At 46.3% G+C, this 16156-nt stretch overlaps 2 protein-coding genes and 1 long non-coding RNA gene across 6 annotated transcripts in view; 2 read left to right on the top strand and 1 right to left on the bottom strand.

The window, feature by feature from the left end:
• HROB (homologous recombination factor with OB-fold) overlaps positions 1-7286 on the top strand; it is a 22583-nt gene extending 15297 nt beyond the window's left edge. For 2 of the 4 annotated variants that reach the window (XM_060203396.1, XM_060203399.1), the window contains exons 8-10: positions 297-422; positions 4027-4147; positions 6668-7286. In XM_060203396.1, coding sequence (XP_060059379.1) covers positions 297-422; positions 4027-4147; positions 6668-6759 — 339 coding nt within the window. In that variant the 3' untranslated portion in view covers positions 6760-7286. Of the gene's footprint in view, positions 1-296; positions 423-4026; positions 4148-6667 lie in introns of those variants that run through there. The other 2 variants (XM_060203397.1, XM_060203398.1) reach the window with 2 other exon arrangements.
• Positions 999-15041, bottom strand: LOC132541906 (uncharacterized). The gene is made up of 4 exons (XR_009553017.1): positions 14906-15041; positions 14411-14662; positions 3936-4075; positions 999-1395 (listed from the first exon to the last, which is right to left on the bottom strand). It is a non-coding gene; the product is annotated as an uncharacterized LOC132541906 (long non-coding RNA).
• ASB16 (ankyrin repeat and SOCS box containing 16) overlaps positions 14915-16156 on the top strand; it is a 16433-nt gene continuing 15191 nt past the window's right edge. Inside the window, exon 1 of the mRNA XM_007531829.2 lies at positions 14915-15042. Within this exon, the coding sequence (XP_007531891.2) occupies positions 14994-15042 (49 nt within the window). The 5' untranslated portion in view covers positions 14915-14993. The remainder of the gene's footprint in view (positions 15043-16156) is intronic.

Here is a 16156-nt window from a genome sequence, read left to right as displayed (position 1 = left end):
GGGCCAGGCTCAAATCTGGGTCTCACCCCTCCTGCCTTGGGAAGCCCCTGTTCTCTGTCTCCTTACTTGTCTGACTGTCTTCCCTCCTGGAACCCAGCCATGGAGTGGATTTGATCTAGGCCCTGGTTTGCTGGAACTGAGGAAAAGCCTGGGTGCTGTGGTGGAATGGCATGAAGTGGTAGGGAGGAGTGGTTCTTCCATAGCACTGGGGCTGGGCAAGGAGCAATCTGTGTGGGCCTGGTGGCCATCTGATAGCACCTAACATGGGTATTAACCTTCCTCTTTCTCGGCTCCAGATTGGAGTGTTTTCTCCTTCACTGCGAAATCACTACCTCAATGTGACACCCAACAACCTGGTCCACATTTACATTCCAGATTGTGGGGATGGGAACATGCCTCAGCCACCGCAGCTCTTCCCTAAGGTAAGAGACATGGGATGGCCTGGGGACTCACAGGGCCACTTTCTTCTGGGACCTTCTGATTTCTTCCCCTCCTGTACCCCAGGGAACAAAGGTATGAGACCTTGAGAGCTTGTTTGGAGGTTCTAGCAGGGGAGTGCAGCTACTCGTATACCCTCGACCGAAGACCGGTCCGTCTCTATTCGGGGAAGGCCGTCCTCTTCGACTGAGCACACAGCTTCGGGAGGGACGCACATGGAGTGTTGAGGGAGGAAGGGGACACCCACCTAGCCAGCCAGATCAGCCGAATCAACCCTGGCAATCAATGGGGTGACAGATGTCGCAGCCAGATCACCCTCACATACGGGAACAAAGGTGTGAAGGGGGCAGTTGTCCTGAGGTGAAGAAATGCCTTTTTTTTCTTCCCATTTTGTTGACCTTGTTTTTTTTATTGTTGTAGTTATTGTTGTTATTGATGTCGTCATTGTTGGATAGGACAGAGAGAAATGGAGAGAGGAGTGGAAGACAGAAAGGAGGAAAGATAAGACACTTGCAGACCTGCTTCACTGCTTGTGAAGCGACTCCCCTGCACGTGGGGATCCAAGGGCTCGAACCAGGTTCCTTACGTCAGTCCTCGCGTTTTGCACCATGTGCGCTTAACCTGATGCGCTACTGCCTGACTCCCAAAGAGATGCCTTTTAGGGACAGGGCACCTCTCCTATTCTTGGCCCAGCTGTGTGCCAAGCAATGAAATAACAGAACCTAGAGCAACAGCTGGCTCTTGGTGGTCCCAGAGTGTCTGATGGCAAACTTGTATACCGGAGGGTGAGTGTCTCTTGAGAGCTAACCAAGCTGATACACAGGTGCATGTAGTGTAGTCCTCAGTAAATGCTGAAGGTCAGATCAGGTGGAGGTGGTGGCGCAGAGGAAGGGGAGCTAGAAATGACCTTCCAGGTGCCAACACTTGCTTTGTCTTCCATTCTGGCTTCTGCTCCACCTCTGCTAAGTAAAGGGACACCCACACAGAACTAGCAGGGCCATGGGGGGGGGGGGTCGCTCTTTCTGAACTAAAGGAGACTGTGGTCCCAGGCTCTACTTTAGGGTGAGGTGGACCCCAGCTCAACAAAGAGAAAAACCTGAAATGGCATGTGATAAAGAAAAACATGAAATTTGGCCTCCCTCATTCTTCATTACGTAAGGGTAGCTGTGACGAATGATTTGGTTAACGTTTGCTTGCTTGCTTGCTTGCTTGCTTTTGCCTTCAGCATTATCACTAAGGCTCAGTGCCAGCACTTTGAATCCATGGCTTTTCTCCCCCCATTTTATCTGATAGAGCAGAGAGAAGTGGAGAGAGGACAGGGAGGTAGAGAAGGAGAGAAAGATAGACACCTGCAGACCTGCTTCATCACTTGTGAAGCGACCCTGCTATAGGTGGGGAGTGGAGGGCTCAAACCCAGATCCTTGTACAGGTTGTTGCACATAGTACCATATGCGCTCAACCAGGTGCACCTCCAATTTAGTTACTAATTTTGATTATTTACCTGTATGTCAGACAGTTTAGGGATTTTAAAAATTTCTTTAATAGGGGATTAATGGTTTACAGTTGGCAGTAAAATACAATAGTTTGTACCTGCATAACACTTCCCAGTTTTCCACATAATAATACAACCCCACTAGGTCCTCTGCCATCAAGTCCTAGGACCTGAACCTTCCCCTCACCTCAGAGACTTTACTTTGGTGCAACACACCAACTCCAGTCCAAGTTCTGCTTAGTGTTTTCCTTTTTCTGGTCTTGTTTTTCAAATTCTGTCATGAGTGAGATCATCCCATATTCATTCTTTTGTTTCTGGCTTATTTCACTTAACATGGTTTCTTTAAGCTCCATCCAAGATGAAGTGAAGGAGGTGAATTCGTTTTTTTTTTTTTTTTTTTTTTTCCCTCCAAGGCTATCTCCACTATAAATCCACTGCTCCCGGAGGCCGTTTTTTCCATTTTTGTTGCCCTTGTTGTTATTATTATTGTTGCTGTTGGCTATTGTTGTTGGATAGGACAGAGAGAAATCAAGAGAGGTGGGGAAGATGGGGGAAGGGGGAGACGACGACTAAATCAGGGGCCAAGCAGTGGCACACCTGGTTAAGCACTGACATTATAATGCACAAGGACCCAGGTACAAGCCCCCTGGTCTCTACCTGCAGGGGGAAAGCTTCATAAGCAGAGCTGCAGGTGTTTCTCTCTCTCTAGCTCCCCCTTCCTTCTCAATTCCTCTCTGTCTTTATCCAATTAAAAAAAGACTTTTAAAGAAGATTTATTATAGCAGGTTGGGTGGTGACATACTTGGTTAAACATACACATTACCATGCATAAGGAACTGACGAGTTAGAGCTCCCACTCCCCACCTTCAGGGGACACTTCATGAGCAATGAAGCAGGTCTGAGGGTGTTTATTTTTATCTCTCCCACTCTACCTACCTCTCCCCTCTCAGTTTATCATGTGAAGAAAAAAATCATTTATGGGGTGGGGTGAGTGAGGAAAGAGAAAGAGAAAGACCCAGAGCATCAGTTTGGCATGTGTGAAGGTGGGGATCAAACTTGACACCTTGGGAGTCGGGTGGTAGTGCAGCGGGTTATGGGCAGGTGTCTGTCTTTCTTTCCCCCCTCTGTCTTCCCGTCTTCTCTCCGTTTCTCTCTGTCCTATCCAACAACGACGACAACAATAATAACTACAACAAGAAAACAATAAGGGCAACAAAAATGGAAAAAACAACATCAATAAAAACAATAATAATAACCACAACAGAAATAAAACAACAAGGAGAACAAAAGGGGAAAAAAGTAGCTTCAATGAGCAATGGATTCATAGTACAAGCACCAATTCCCAGCAATAACCCTGGAGGGAAAAAAAAAAAGTAAATAAGTTGCAACCTGGCAGGTGGTGCATTGGATAAACCATTGGACTCTCAACTATGAAGCCCATTTGACTCTCACTATTCCATATGCCTAAGTGATGCTCTGGGTTTATGTCTTTTTCTCTTTCTCTCTCTTTCTCTCATAAATTAAATAAATAAATAAATCTTAGTAAATAAATAACTTTGGGCCCACGGTATAGCTCACTTGGATAGTATACCTGCTTTATTGTGCATATGACCCAGGTTCCATCCCACCCCAAGTCTAGCTAGAGAAAGCTCTGTACTGTGTTATCTTTCCCTTTCTCTTTCTGTTTCTGTCTGAAAAAAGTTGGCCTGATGTTTCCTGGAAGGTGATATAGTGGATAAACTGTTGGACTCTCAAGCATAAGGTCTGGAATTTGATCCCTGACTTAGCATGAGCCAGAGTGATGATCTCATTCTCTTTTCCTCTCTGTCATTAAGAATAAATATTAATATATATGAAACATAATTAATTAAAACACATAATTTTTAAGTTAGCCTAGAGCACCCAAGCCCCAGTGATAACAAAAAAATTATCTATTGTTGAGCATATTTGGGGTACTGACCCCAGCACGTGCCTTCAATCTACGTCTTTATGAGCCCCCACTTACTCCTCTGAGGTTGTCTAGGTGAGATTGATTCCATCCAGAAAAATTTCAGGAATACAGACATTGGTAACCTGATGATGATGATTTGTCTCAGGATCCAGGAAACTTACACGGTAGCCTCCAATTTGATGACACTGTGAAGCCTGGGAAAGACATCAGAACAGCACAGAATACAGAGACAGGGGCATTTCCTAAGGAGGAACTTACAGAAACAGGTAAGGCAGTCATCTGACCCAGGAGAGGTTTCTAGTAGGTTTTGTTTTGTTTGATTTTTTTAGATTGATTTATTGCTGCCCAAGAGGGGGAACCCAAGTATCAGACTATCAAGCATGAGGCTCAAGTTCTGACATTGGCATGTGCTTGAGTGAGGCTCTGGTTATTTTCTCTTCTTCTTTCATAAGTAAAAAAAATTCAAACTACTTATTTAGTTATTAACACAATATAGAGAGAGCCAGAACATCACTCTGGCACATGCAGTGCTGGGGATTGAAAAGTCTTGAATAACTCAACCAGATGATACTGACTAGACTGTATTTTGTTTATTTTTTGGTTTCATTTTTTTTAATTAAATTAAATTATTTTATTTTTATTTTGCCTTCAGGATTATTGCTGGGGCTTGGTGCCTGCACTATGAATCCACTGCTCCTGGAGGCCATTTTCTCCATTTTGTTGCCCTTGTTATTGTTGTTGTTATTGTTGCTATTGCTGTTATTGTTGGATAGACAGAGAGAAATCACGAGAGGTGGGGAAGACAGAAAGGGGGAGAGAAAGATAAACACCTACAGACCTGCTTCACCACTTGTGAAGTGACCCCCCCTGCAGGTGAGGAGCTGAGGGCTCAAACTGGGTTCCTTATGCCGGTCCTTGTGCTTTGTGCTATGAGCACTTAACCCACTGTGCTACCACCTGGCCCATTTTAGGATTTTTTCTTTTTTTTTATTTATTTATTTATTCTCTTTTGTTGCCCTTGTTTTTTTATTGTAGTTATTATTGCTGTCATCATTGTTGGCTAGAACAGAGAGAAATGGAGAGAGGAGGGGAAGACAGAGAGGAAGGAAAGACACCTGCAGACCTGCTTCACTGCCTATGAAGTGACACCCCTGCAGGTGGGAAGCTGGGGCTCGAACCGGGATCCTTATGCCGGCCCTTGTGCTTTGTGCCATGTGTGCTTAACCTGCTGCGCTACTGCCTGGCTCCTTTTTTTTTTTTTTTTTGCCTCCAGGTTTATTGCTGGGGCTTGGTACCTGCACCATGAATCTCCTGGAGGCTATTTTTCCCCATTTTGTTGCCCTTATTGTGGTTATTATTATCATTGTTATTAATGTCATTGTTGTTGGATAGGACAGAGAAAAATTGAGAGAGGAGGGGAAGACAGAGACGGGGAGAGAAGATATCTGCAGACCCACTTCACCACTTGTGAAGTGACTTCCCTGCAGGTGGGGAGCCGGGGGCTCGAACCGGGATCCTTACACTGGCCCTTGTGTTTCGTGTCATGTGCGCTTAATCCGCTGTGCTACCGCCCAACCCCTGTTGTTTGTTTTTTGTCTCTAGGGTTGTCACTGGGGCTTGGTGCTGGCTCTGTGACTCCACCACTCCTGGCAACTATTTTTCCCTCTTTTTTTTTTTTCTTTCCTGTTTTATTCAATAGGACAGAGAAATTGAGAGAGGAAAGGGAAATAGAGAAAGATAGACACCAGCATACCTGCTTCATCACTCATGGAAAGTCCCTGCTGCAGGTGGAAAGTGGGGGCTCAAGCTCAAAGGTCCTTGTGCACAGTACTATGAATGGGTATGCCACTGCCCAGCCCCTCTTTCTGTTAATCTTTAGATCTTACGAGTCTTACCAGCAGTCAGACATAGTGCCTTCTCTGGAAGGGAGCAAGTAACAAACTAGTTAACAGTGTAACAGGGGCATAGTTTATGGTCTAATGTGTCCATGTGAAGCAAATAGAGTGATCTGAGGTCTCCCCCATTTCCAGGCCATGTGCTATTAGCCACAATGAGGAATTGCCCTGGAGTAAAGGAATCCCTTTACTCCACCTTGAATCTCATGTGGACTGATGGCCAGACCATAGAAGCAGAACTCCCTATCCTGACTAAGCTGAGGGGCCTACCAGGAAGTGTTAATGAAGTAGATATCCATGTAGGAGCCATCTGCCCTGCCAGTGAAAAACTACACTGCTCTTGTTTACTTAGAGTATTATTGCAGAAATATTACAGTATGTTCCCATATACTACTACTCTCCCTCCCCCCACCCACTCTCCACCCCCATGCGGGGATCTGGGGCTTGAACCTGGGTCCTTGCTCATGGTAATATGTACACTCGATCCAGTGTGCCACCACTCAGCCCCTAGATTAATGATCTAAACATATGGAGTGGGTTTTCCTGGTCTTGTTTCTCTCTGTGTGTTCAGTGAGAGAATGGCACCAGGGGACATCTGCAGCCTTTCTGCTCAGGCTCTGTGGCTCTAGATGGAAGAGAGGAACCACTGAGAACCAGGGGAAATCTGTCTCAGCAGAATGGCCCAGAGATGTTGCTCATGACTTTCATTGTCTGTGGTTGTGTAGGGAGCAGAGAGCAAATGGCCAACCTGAGTGCCACCAGCAGGGACACCACTGTCCAGGGGAAGCCACCTCTACAGCCAGCTCTAGGCCCTTCAGACTTGAGTCACATGGAGCCTTGAAACCCTGATGTTATCACTGAGTCCACCCATTCTGTCTGTCTCCCCAATAGATGACCTGGATGGACTCCTGAGTGAGCTCCCTGAGGACTTCTTTTGCGGGACCAGCACTTGGGACTGTGCTGAGGCAGGGCATCCACCATGAGCAGCAGCCTCTCAGCACCCAGGCTGATCATGTCTGTTAATGTCTGAGAGAAGAGCAGCACTACTGGAGAACGGACAGAGTTTGGACTCCTGGGGTTGCTCCCACCCTGGATGCTTTCCCTGGGAACGCCCTCCTCCCTCAGGTTTTGCACTGCTGTCACTTTGGACCTTCCTTGGGCATAGCAGAATTAAACCCAAGGCTGGCTTTCTAATCCTCCTGCCCTCTGTCCTCAAGGGGATCATTCCTCCTCCTGTCAACATAGAAGCTATCACCTACAGTGTCACTCTCTTGCCTTAGATGTTGGGCCTGGTCTTTTAAAGCCTAGTCCCCAGACAGCTGAGAAGTCAAGAGGAGCCCCCCACAGCAGTGCTGGCCTGTCCCTCTGGACAGGAAAGGACATATTCAGGCTTCCCTCTGCTTTGTCTGTTGAGACCTCTAATTGCCCAGCTCACATATGCCACGGTTCCCCTGTGCAGGGGCAGGGGTGGCTATACTTTGTCCCCAGAATAAAGCAGCTGAGTGCTTCACCTGCCTCCTCCTCCCTCTCTACCCCTTACTACTCCTTGTCCTCTGCCATGCCAGTGATCTTTGGCCAGGGAAGAATTAGGCTACTCTTTATTCCTTAGAGAGTTTTAGATTTATAGAAATATTACAGTGTGTTTCCCTATACCCCATATCCAGTTTCCCTTTTTATATGCATGTGGTAGATTTGCCACAAAGAAACTGTATCAGTGCTTTTATTATTGGGAGGTAGCATGATGGTTATGCAAATGAGTTTCATGCCTGAGGCTTTCAGGTATCACCATTGGCCAAAGCTGAGCAGTTAACGATACCCATACTTTATTCAGATTTACTTAATTTCCAGGAATCTGTGTTACATTTAGTCATCGAGTTTCCTTTGGCTATGACAGCTTCTCATACTGCCCTTGTGTTTATGACCTTGACAGCTTTGGGTAGCATGGGTCAGGTGTGTTGCAGGATGCCCCTCTATTGGGACTTGGCTGATGAACGAGGTTGTATGTTTTGGGGAGGAAGCCCACAAAGGTGAGGTGCTGTTCTCATCACATTGTATCAAAGGTTCATGTTGAGTATTACCACTTGGCTGAGGTAGGGTTTATTAGGAAAGTTATTCCTCCCACCCCCTTCCCTTCATCCCCTTCTATACTGTTCTCTGAAAGGAAGCCACTGTGTACAGCCCATAAATGAGAAATGAAGAATTAGGTTTCACCGCCTTAAATAGGAGGTAGGATAGATAGATTGCTTGGAATTCCAAATGGGAAACGGGGCCTGTTCTCCTTCATTGCGATTACTGGGGCTTTGCCACTCTGGGATGACTTTTTCAGATGTGGAAGGTGAGGGGTGGAGGGATAAAGAAGGACACCACAGCACTGAAGCATCCTTCAGCTTGGTGGGGGCCAGCTCAAAATAGGTGTATTATCCAGCTAAGCTATTTTGCTGGCCCTTCCCTCATTTTCTTTTATGTAGTTGCTCAGTTATATCAGTATAGAATCATAGGTGTTTTATATTTTGGTTTATAATCTAAATCACTACTACATTGTTTTTTTCTTTGTTTCTCACATTTTATTGATGGTGGAATCATGTGTAATGCCCAAGTACCACATTTCAAAAAGGACTAGCAAAGTAACTCATTTGAATAGTGTGCTGCTTTGCCATGTATACAGCACAAGTCCAAGCCTGCCCCACACCACATTGGAGTCAGTGGTACGGTTTTGTTTCCCCACTACCACCATCAACTCTTCTTTCTCTGTTTGAAAGACTCAGCCCCCCAGTGATGAAGTCCTGGAGATGGCAAAAAACAAAACAAAAACAAACAAAAATCCATCAACTCCATGTTCAGCTGACTGCTGGTTGTAGAGGGACTCTGTTCTGTTCAATAGAAGGCTTTTGTGTTCTAAGACCAGAAGCAAGAAGGGACTAATTAACCTGCACCCTTGCCCCTTTACTGTCCCATTTGATCTTACTGAGTATGCCACACATTTCTTTCTCCACCTTCTTTCTTCCTGCCAACTCCCCAACTCTACATATATGACTTAGATCTGGGCCAGAGTCTGTTTATACTACATGGTCCTCCTGCACCGAACCAGCCTCTGTCCCTGGCCTGTTCATTCTTCCCCAGTTCTTGAGTCCTGCACTCTACTGCACACATGCCTCACTAGTCCTGTTTTCTTATGTTGTACTTCATTTCCCCAAGGTTTCTGACCTCCCAGGTGTCCTAATCCTGGTCTACTCCTGCCAGAACTGGGCTGCTCCCTGTGGGCTCTTATAGGATTCTTTTTTTTTTTCCCCTTAGGAAGCCAATACTGGGGGTCAGGCAGTGGTGCAGCGGGTTAAGCGCACGTGGTGCAAAACACGAGGACTGTTGTAAGAATCCCGGTTCAAGCCCCTGGCTCCCCACCTGTGGAGGGGGGTTGTTGGTGAAGCAGGTCTGCAGGTGTCTGTCTTTCTCTCCCCCTCTCTGTCTTCCCCTCCTCTCTCCATTTCTCTCTGTCCTATCCAACAACGATGACATCAATAACAAAAACAACAAAAAGGGCAACAAAAGGGAAAATAAATAAATAAATAAATTTAAAAAGAAAAAGAAAAGGAAGCCAATTCTAAGGACAAAGACACAGGACACATGATGTTTCTAGGGAGTAAGTGTAGTGAGAGCACCTCCAGGCCAATGTGACAAGAAAGCTGCAAATTGTGTCTTAGCCAAGGGGGTGTCACAGCGCGCACACAGACACACACAGTCTGGCCTTCACCCCATGCGCACTGCATGTATAGGAGGAAGCTCTGACCCATTTTGGCTCCACCCAACCTTGCCAGCTCCCAACCCTGGGAACCTATCTGTAGGTTCTCAGCCAGCCCGTTGGCGGCTGAATGGGCTTTAACAGGGTTCATCACAGCTGTGTTCATAGAGGTGTCTTTCTCTGAGGCTCTCCAAATCCTCGCTGTATATGACCTCATTACTCCTCTGGGGCCCCCTTCCCTGGAACGTCCCCAAGAAGCTGGGCCTAGAGTGGGTGAGCAGCAAGGTGAGGGCAGTGCTGGAAATAGCCCGGGCTGCTGCCACCCACTGGGGCAGGCAAAGTGTTTGCTCTGGCAGAAAAGAGGATGACACATGGGTCCAGTCTGCTCCAGGCCACGCCAGGGCCTCCTGTGGAGGAGCTGCGTGTTGTTCAGTGGTATAGTGCATGCTTTGCATGCTTGAGGCCCTGCTTCTTTCAGTCCCTAGCAGCACACATTACAAGTCCTATTGTAGGGAGTCAGGCGGTAGCACAGTGGGTTAAGTGCAGGTGATGCAAAGTGCAAGGACCGGCGTAAGGATCCTGGTTCGAGCCCCTGGCTCCCTACCTACCCTAGCTTCACAAGCGGTGCAGTAGGTTTGCAGGTGTCTATCTTTCTCTCCCCTTCTCTGTCTTCCCCTCCCCTCTCCATTTCTCTCTGTCCTATCCAACAATGATGACATAAACAACAACAACAATAAAAAACAACAAGGGCAACAAAAGGGAAAATAAATATAAAAAAATTTAAACAAGTCCTATTGTTATTGTATACTTGGCCCTGCTGGGTACCAAGGCCCAGTTGAATAAATTCAAGTGCTATTCCAGGGCCCACATCCAGCACAGCAGATGTCATTGTCTACAAGACATGGGGATAGATGTTTTACAAAGTGCCCTTGGGGGCTGGGCAGTGGCACATCTGGTTAAGCCTACATAGTACTAAGCACGAGGATCCAGGTTCGAGCCTTTGCTCCTCACCTGCAGGGGGGAAAGCTTCATGAGTGGTGAAGCAGGTCTACAGGTATCTCTCTCTCCCTATTTCTCTTTCCCCTCTCAGTTCCTCTGTCCTGTCCAATAAAATGGAAAAAAATGGCCACCAGGAGCTGTGAATTTATAGTGCCGCCACTGTGACCCAGTGATAACCCTGGAGACAAAAAAAAAGCCCCTATGTGGTCTGGGAGGTGGCTCAATGGATAAAGCATTCGATTCTCAAGTATGAGGTCCCGAGTTCAATCCCCAGCAGCACATGTACCAGAGTGTTATCTGGTTCTTTCTCTCCTATCTTTCTCATTAGTAAGTAAATAAAATATTTTTTTAAAAAGCCCCTGAAGTCCTCCTAGTGCACATATGGGGAGTGGCTGGGATTATGAGGGGTGAGTGACCCCAGTTTCCTGTAGCAGTGTCTCCCAGAACAGGTGACCTTTGAGGAATGAGTCAGAAGGGAGTTCCAGGCAGAGGGAACGGCATGAAAGGAAATGACAGGAAAGGGTGAGGCCAAACTGAGGAACTGGGGCTTAGGTGAAGGCAGGTATAGGAAATAAGTGGAAGTTTTCAAGGCGAGGAATTTACTGTTTTAGATAAAACATTCCATTGAAGTGTGTAGGTTAGGGGAATGGGTGGTGAGGCAGCAGATGGTGGAATACATGGTAGAAGGCACAAAATACCATGTAAAAGATCCAGGTTCAAGTCCCCAGTTCCCACCTTCGGAGGGAAGCTTTGTGAGGGATGTCTCCCTCCCTCTCTTCCCCTTCTTGCTTCTCTGTCTATCAACAGGAAGGATTGAGGGGGTGGGGGAAAAGCATGGAAATGGTGTCTGACAACATGACACTGGGAGCTGTGAGTGCAAGTGAGTGGACCAAAGAAGGATGTCAAAGATCACTGAGGAGGGGGCTGTTGCAGGGAGCCCCCAGTATGTGAAAAGACAGACCAGTCATAGCCTGCAGCTTGTGAGGAGGAAGTTTGGCCCTGGGTGGCAGGGCAGTGGGCCCACTTAGGACAGTTTTGAGCTTCAAGAGTCTCTGTGGTAGGGACTGGTGTCCCTAGACCGTCCCACTAGCTAGAAGCTAGTTTCATAGCCTTATTTCTCCCCCTAGAGGCTTCTGGAGGCAGAACTTTCTGGAGATTTCCTCCAGAGTAAGTGGTTTGTGTTTTGAAGGTTAACCCCTTGGGCCTCTTTAGGCAGGAATGTGAACACTTTTAGGAGCTGGAGAATGGGGGAGGCGAAGTGTTTGGGGTGAAGAGTCAAGATTTATTAAAGGCCATATTGCATCAAAGTAAAAGACTCTGGGGTGGGGGTGGGTGGGTGGGGAGAATACAGGTCCAGGAAGGATGACAGAGGACCTAGTGGGGGTTGTATTGTTATATGGGAAACTGGGGAATGTTATGCATGTACAAACTATTATATTTACTGTTAAATATAAAACATTAATTCCCCAATAAAGAAATTTTTAAAAATGATAAAGTAAAAAAAGAAAAAGAAAGAAAAAAAAGTATTTGGTGGTGGTCTAATACAAAATTACATTCTCAAAAAAAAAAAAAGATTTATTAAAGGCAGTTTCTTTTTATTTTTTTTTTATTATCTAATTTATTTATTGGATAGAGACAGCCAGAAATTGACAGGAAGGGAGATAGTTTGTGAGAGAGACACATGCAGCCTTGCTTCACCACTCACAAAGCTTTTCCCTTCCTTGCAGGTGGAAGCAGGGGGCTTGAACCTTGGTCCTTGCGCACTGTATGAGCACTCAACCAGGTGTGCCACCATCTGGCTGCTTAAAGGCAGTTTCTAGAGAATATGCCTGCTTGAAGGGTAGAAAGTATTGTCTTCATTCTCCTAGAGTACACCTATAGAGTCAACCTAGCTGGAGTCTTAGCCCCAACTCTACCCCTCACAATTTCCTTGAACTAGTAGACTAGTAGTTTACTTACTAAATCATTCCCCCCTTTCTCCTCCTCCCGCCATGTCCTTTTTTTTTTTTTTCTACCAGAGCACTGCTCAGCTCAGCTCTTATGATGGTCCAGGGGATTGAACCTGAGACTTTTTAGAACCTCAGACATGAAAATCTTTTGCAGAACCATTATGCTATTTCCACATCTTTTTTTCTTTCCTTTCTCTCTCTCTTTCTTTCTCTCTTTCTTTCTTTCTTTCTTTCTTTCTTTCTTTCTTTCAGGGACAGATAAATAAAGGGAAGAGAGAGAGAAAGGGACACATCTGTAGCACTGCTCCACCACCTGTGAAACATTCCCCCTGAAGATGGAGACCAGGGTCTTGGGACTGAGGTCTTGAAACCAGGTCTTCTCACATGGTAATGTGTGCATTCTACCAAGTGTGTTCACCTGAACCTAACTTTGTTAAGTCTTAAGTTCCTCGGGGTCCTAGATGAGCACAGTACATAAAGTGTTGAATTCTCAAGCACGAGGTTCTGAGCTTGATACTCGACATCCCATGTGCCAGAGCGATGCTCTGGTTCTCTCAGAGGCTTCTCAAGTAGTGCTGCTGTGTTGTCTCTCTTATCTCTGTCTCTTTGCCTCTTCCATCTAAAGGATAAAGAAATGCCTTCCAAGAGTGGTGGAGTTGTGCAGGCACAGAGTCCCAGCAATAGCCCTAGTGACAAAAAAAATAGCAGGTGAGGGTAGATAACATAATGGTTATGCAGAGACTCATGCCTAAGGCTCCAAAGACTCAGGTTCAATCTCCCACACCACCATAAGCCAGAGAAAAAAAGAAGAAAATTGTCTGTTTAAAGGGACCAGGTGGTGGTGCACCTGGCTAAGCACACACATTACAGTGCACAAGGACCCGGATTCAAGCTCCTGATCCCCATCTGCAGGGGGAAAGCTTCACGAGTGGTGAAGCAAGGCTGTGTATGTGTCTGTCTCTCTCCTCTATCTCCCCCTCCCCTCTCAATTTATCTCTGTCTCTATCCAATAATAAATAAATAAAAAGATTTTAAAATATGTTATTAAAAAAGCAAGTTTTTTTTTACTACACTGAGTGGTCAGATGCAGACAAGTGTTTTTTATGTGTAAATTTTTGTTTATTGTCTTTATTTATTTGATAGACACAGAAGTCAAGAAGGTAGGGGAAGATAGAGAGGGATAGAGACAGAGAGACACCTGTAGCTCCGCTTCACCACTTGTGAAGCTTTCCCCCTGCAGGTGAGGACTGGGGCCTTGAACCCTGGTAACATTGTAACTATGTGCGCTCAACCAGGTGCACCACCATCCAGCCCCAACAGACAAGTTTTTTTTTTTCATTAATTAATTAATTAATTTATTTATTTATTTATTTATTTTTACCAGAGCACTGCTCAGCTCTGGCTTATGGTGGTATGGGGAGGGGAGTTGAAACAAATGATTTTAATATTGTAAAGTTCTATGCACATGGGCACAGATACAAGATGTAAGAAGCTCTTTGGACTCTAGTCTCTGCCAGCCCTTCTTTCCTGGCTTGGGGTCTGTCCTCTGGGGCAGCAACAGAAAAACAGGGTGTCTGACTCTTCCTTTTTTTTTTTTTTTTTTTAATTTTTTATTTATAAAAGGGAAACTGACTAAACCATAGGATAAGAGGAGTACAACTCCACACAATTCCCACCACTAGAACTCTGTATCCCATCCCCTCCCCTGACAGCTTTCTTATTCTTTGATCCTCTGGGAATATGGACCCAAGGTCATTGTGGGATGCAGAAGGTGGAAGGTCTGGCTTCTGTAATTGCTTCCCCGCTGAACATAGGCATTGACAGGTCAATCCATACTCCTAGCCTGTCTCTCTCCTTAGTGGGGAAGCAGAGCTCCAGGACACATTGGTGGGATTGTCTATCCAGTTCCTTTTGCTCTTGACCATCTCCCTGATTGACTTTTTCACTCACCTCAACTCTTGCCAATCCAAAAGACTCAATCCAGAGAAGTAGGAGGAGGTGGACTCTCGGGTTCATGAATGGCCTCAGCTAAGCCTCCCAGGTCATGTGCAGGGGCATGAAGCACTGTGCCCAGGGTTGGTCCAATACTTCTCTTCACAAGGCACATTACTCAGAGCAAGCTGTTTACCAGCACAGCTAAGGGCCTATTTATAACCTCAGCTGCTTCTCTCTCTGGGTCACAGGTGAGGGGCACTGTGGCTCCTAAGAACAAGTGTGCAGTGGGTGAGGGAAGCCTGTTCTCCCAGTTGCCACAGGCTGGACCCCTGGGCCCCTCCCTATGGCCAAGGAGACTTTTCCCTCCACCTTCTCCACTCTGCGTGCCCTGCGTCTGCAGCAGGAGTGGCAGGAATGGGAGGACCGGTGACAGGCTGCTGCCCAATGGCGCTGGAGCCACAGGTGCCCCCCAGATCCCCCCCACTTTCAACTCTCTAGGCCACGACTTACCTGCCGAGACCCAGCTGTGCACAATGCCCTGTTCTCCGGCAACCTTCAACAGGTCCAAGCCCTGTTCCAAGATGAAGATGCTACCAACATGATTGTGGAGACTGTGAGCAACCAGCTGGTCTGGTCTTCAGAGCAGGGTAGGCAGCACCCAATGGGGACTGAGAAAAGGTGGGTGAGAGAAAAGATTGGGGGTAGGGAGGGGAGAGTCTCAGCCCCAGCCTTTCCTGCAGACTACATCATTCCTTCATACTTTTTTTTTTTTTTTTTTTTTTTTTAACCAGAGCACTGCTCAGCTGGGATTGAAGCTGGGGCCATAGAGCCTCAGGCATGAAAGTCATTTTGAATAAATAAATAAATAAATTTATTTATTCCCTTTTGTTGCCCTTGTCTTTTTGTTGTTGTTGTAGCTATTATTGTTGTCGTTGTTGGATGGGACAGAGAGAAATGTGGAGAGGAGGGGAAGACAGAGTGGGAGAGAAGACACCTACAGACCTGCTTCACCGCTTGTGAAGTGACTTCCCTGCAGTTGGGGAGCTGGGGGCTCAAACCAGGATCCTTATGCCAGTCCTTGTACTTCGCACCACGTGCGCTTAACCTGCTGCCCAACTCCCAATAAATATTTTTAAATTATATATTATTGGATAGAGATAGAAATTGAGTTGGGGGGGAATAGAGGGAGAGAGACAGAGAGGCACCTGCAGCCCTACTTAACCACTTGTGAAGCTTTCCCCCTGCAGGTGGGGACCAAGGACTTGAACCTGGGTCCTTTAGCACTGTTAGGTTGAACTTAACCTTGCGTGCCTCCTCCTGGCCCCTGAAAGTCATTTTGTATAACCATGATGCTGTCTTCCCAGCCCTCTTGGTACATTTTTATCAGAATTATTATTATTATTATTATTATTATTTTCTCTTTTTTCACTAGAGCACTGATCAGCTCTGGCTTCTGGTGGTGCAGGGGGGATTGAACTTGTGACTTCGGAACCTCAGGCATGACAGTCTATTTGCATAACCACTATGCTATCTACCCCCACCCCAGAATTATTATTTTAAGAACAGATAGATAGGGCGAGTTGGGTGCAAAGCGCAAGGACCTGCGGAAGGATCCCAGTTCAATTCCCCACCTGCAGGGGGGTCACTTCACAAGCGGTGAAGCAGATCTACAGGGGTCTATCTTTCTCTCCCCCTCTGTTCTCCCCTCCTCTCTCCATTTCTCTCTGTCCTATCCAACAATGACGACATCAGTAACAACAA

The sequence above is a fragment of the Erinaceus europaeus genome, chromosome 12 (genome assembly GCF_950295315.1).
Source record: "Erinaceus europaeus chromosome 12, mEriEur2.1, whole genome shotgun sequence".
NCBI classification, from domain to species: domain Eukaryota; kingdom Metazoa; phylum Chordata; class Mammalia; order Eulipotyphla; family Erinaceidae; genus Erinaceus; species Erinaceus europaeus.
The sequence above is the reverse complement of the archived record's forward strand: the minus strand, read 5'-3'. Positions and strand labels throughout refer to the sequence as shown.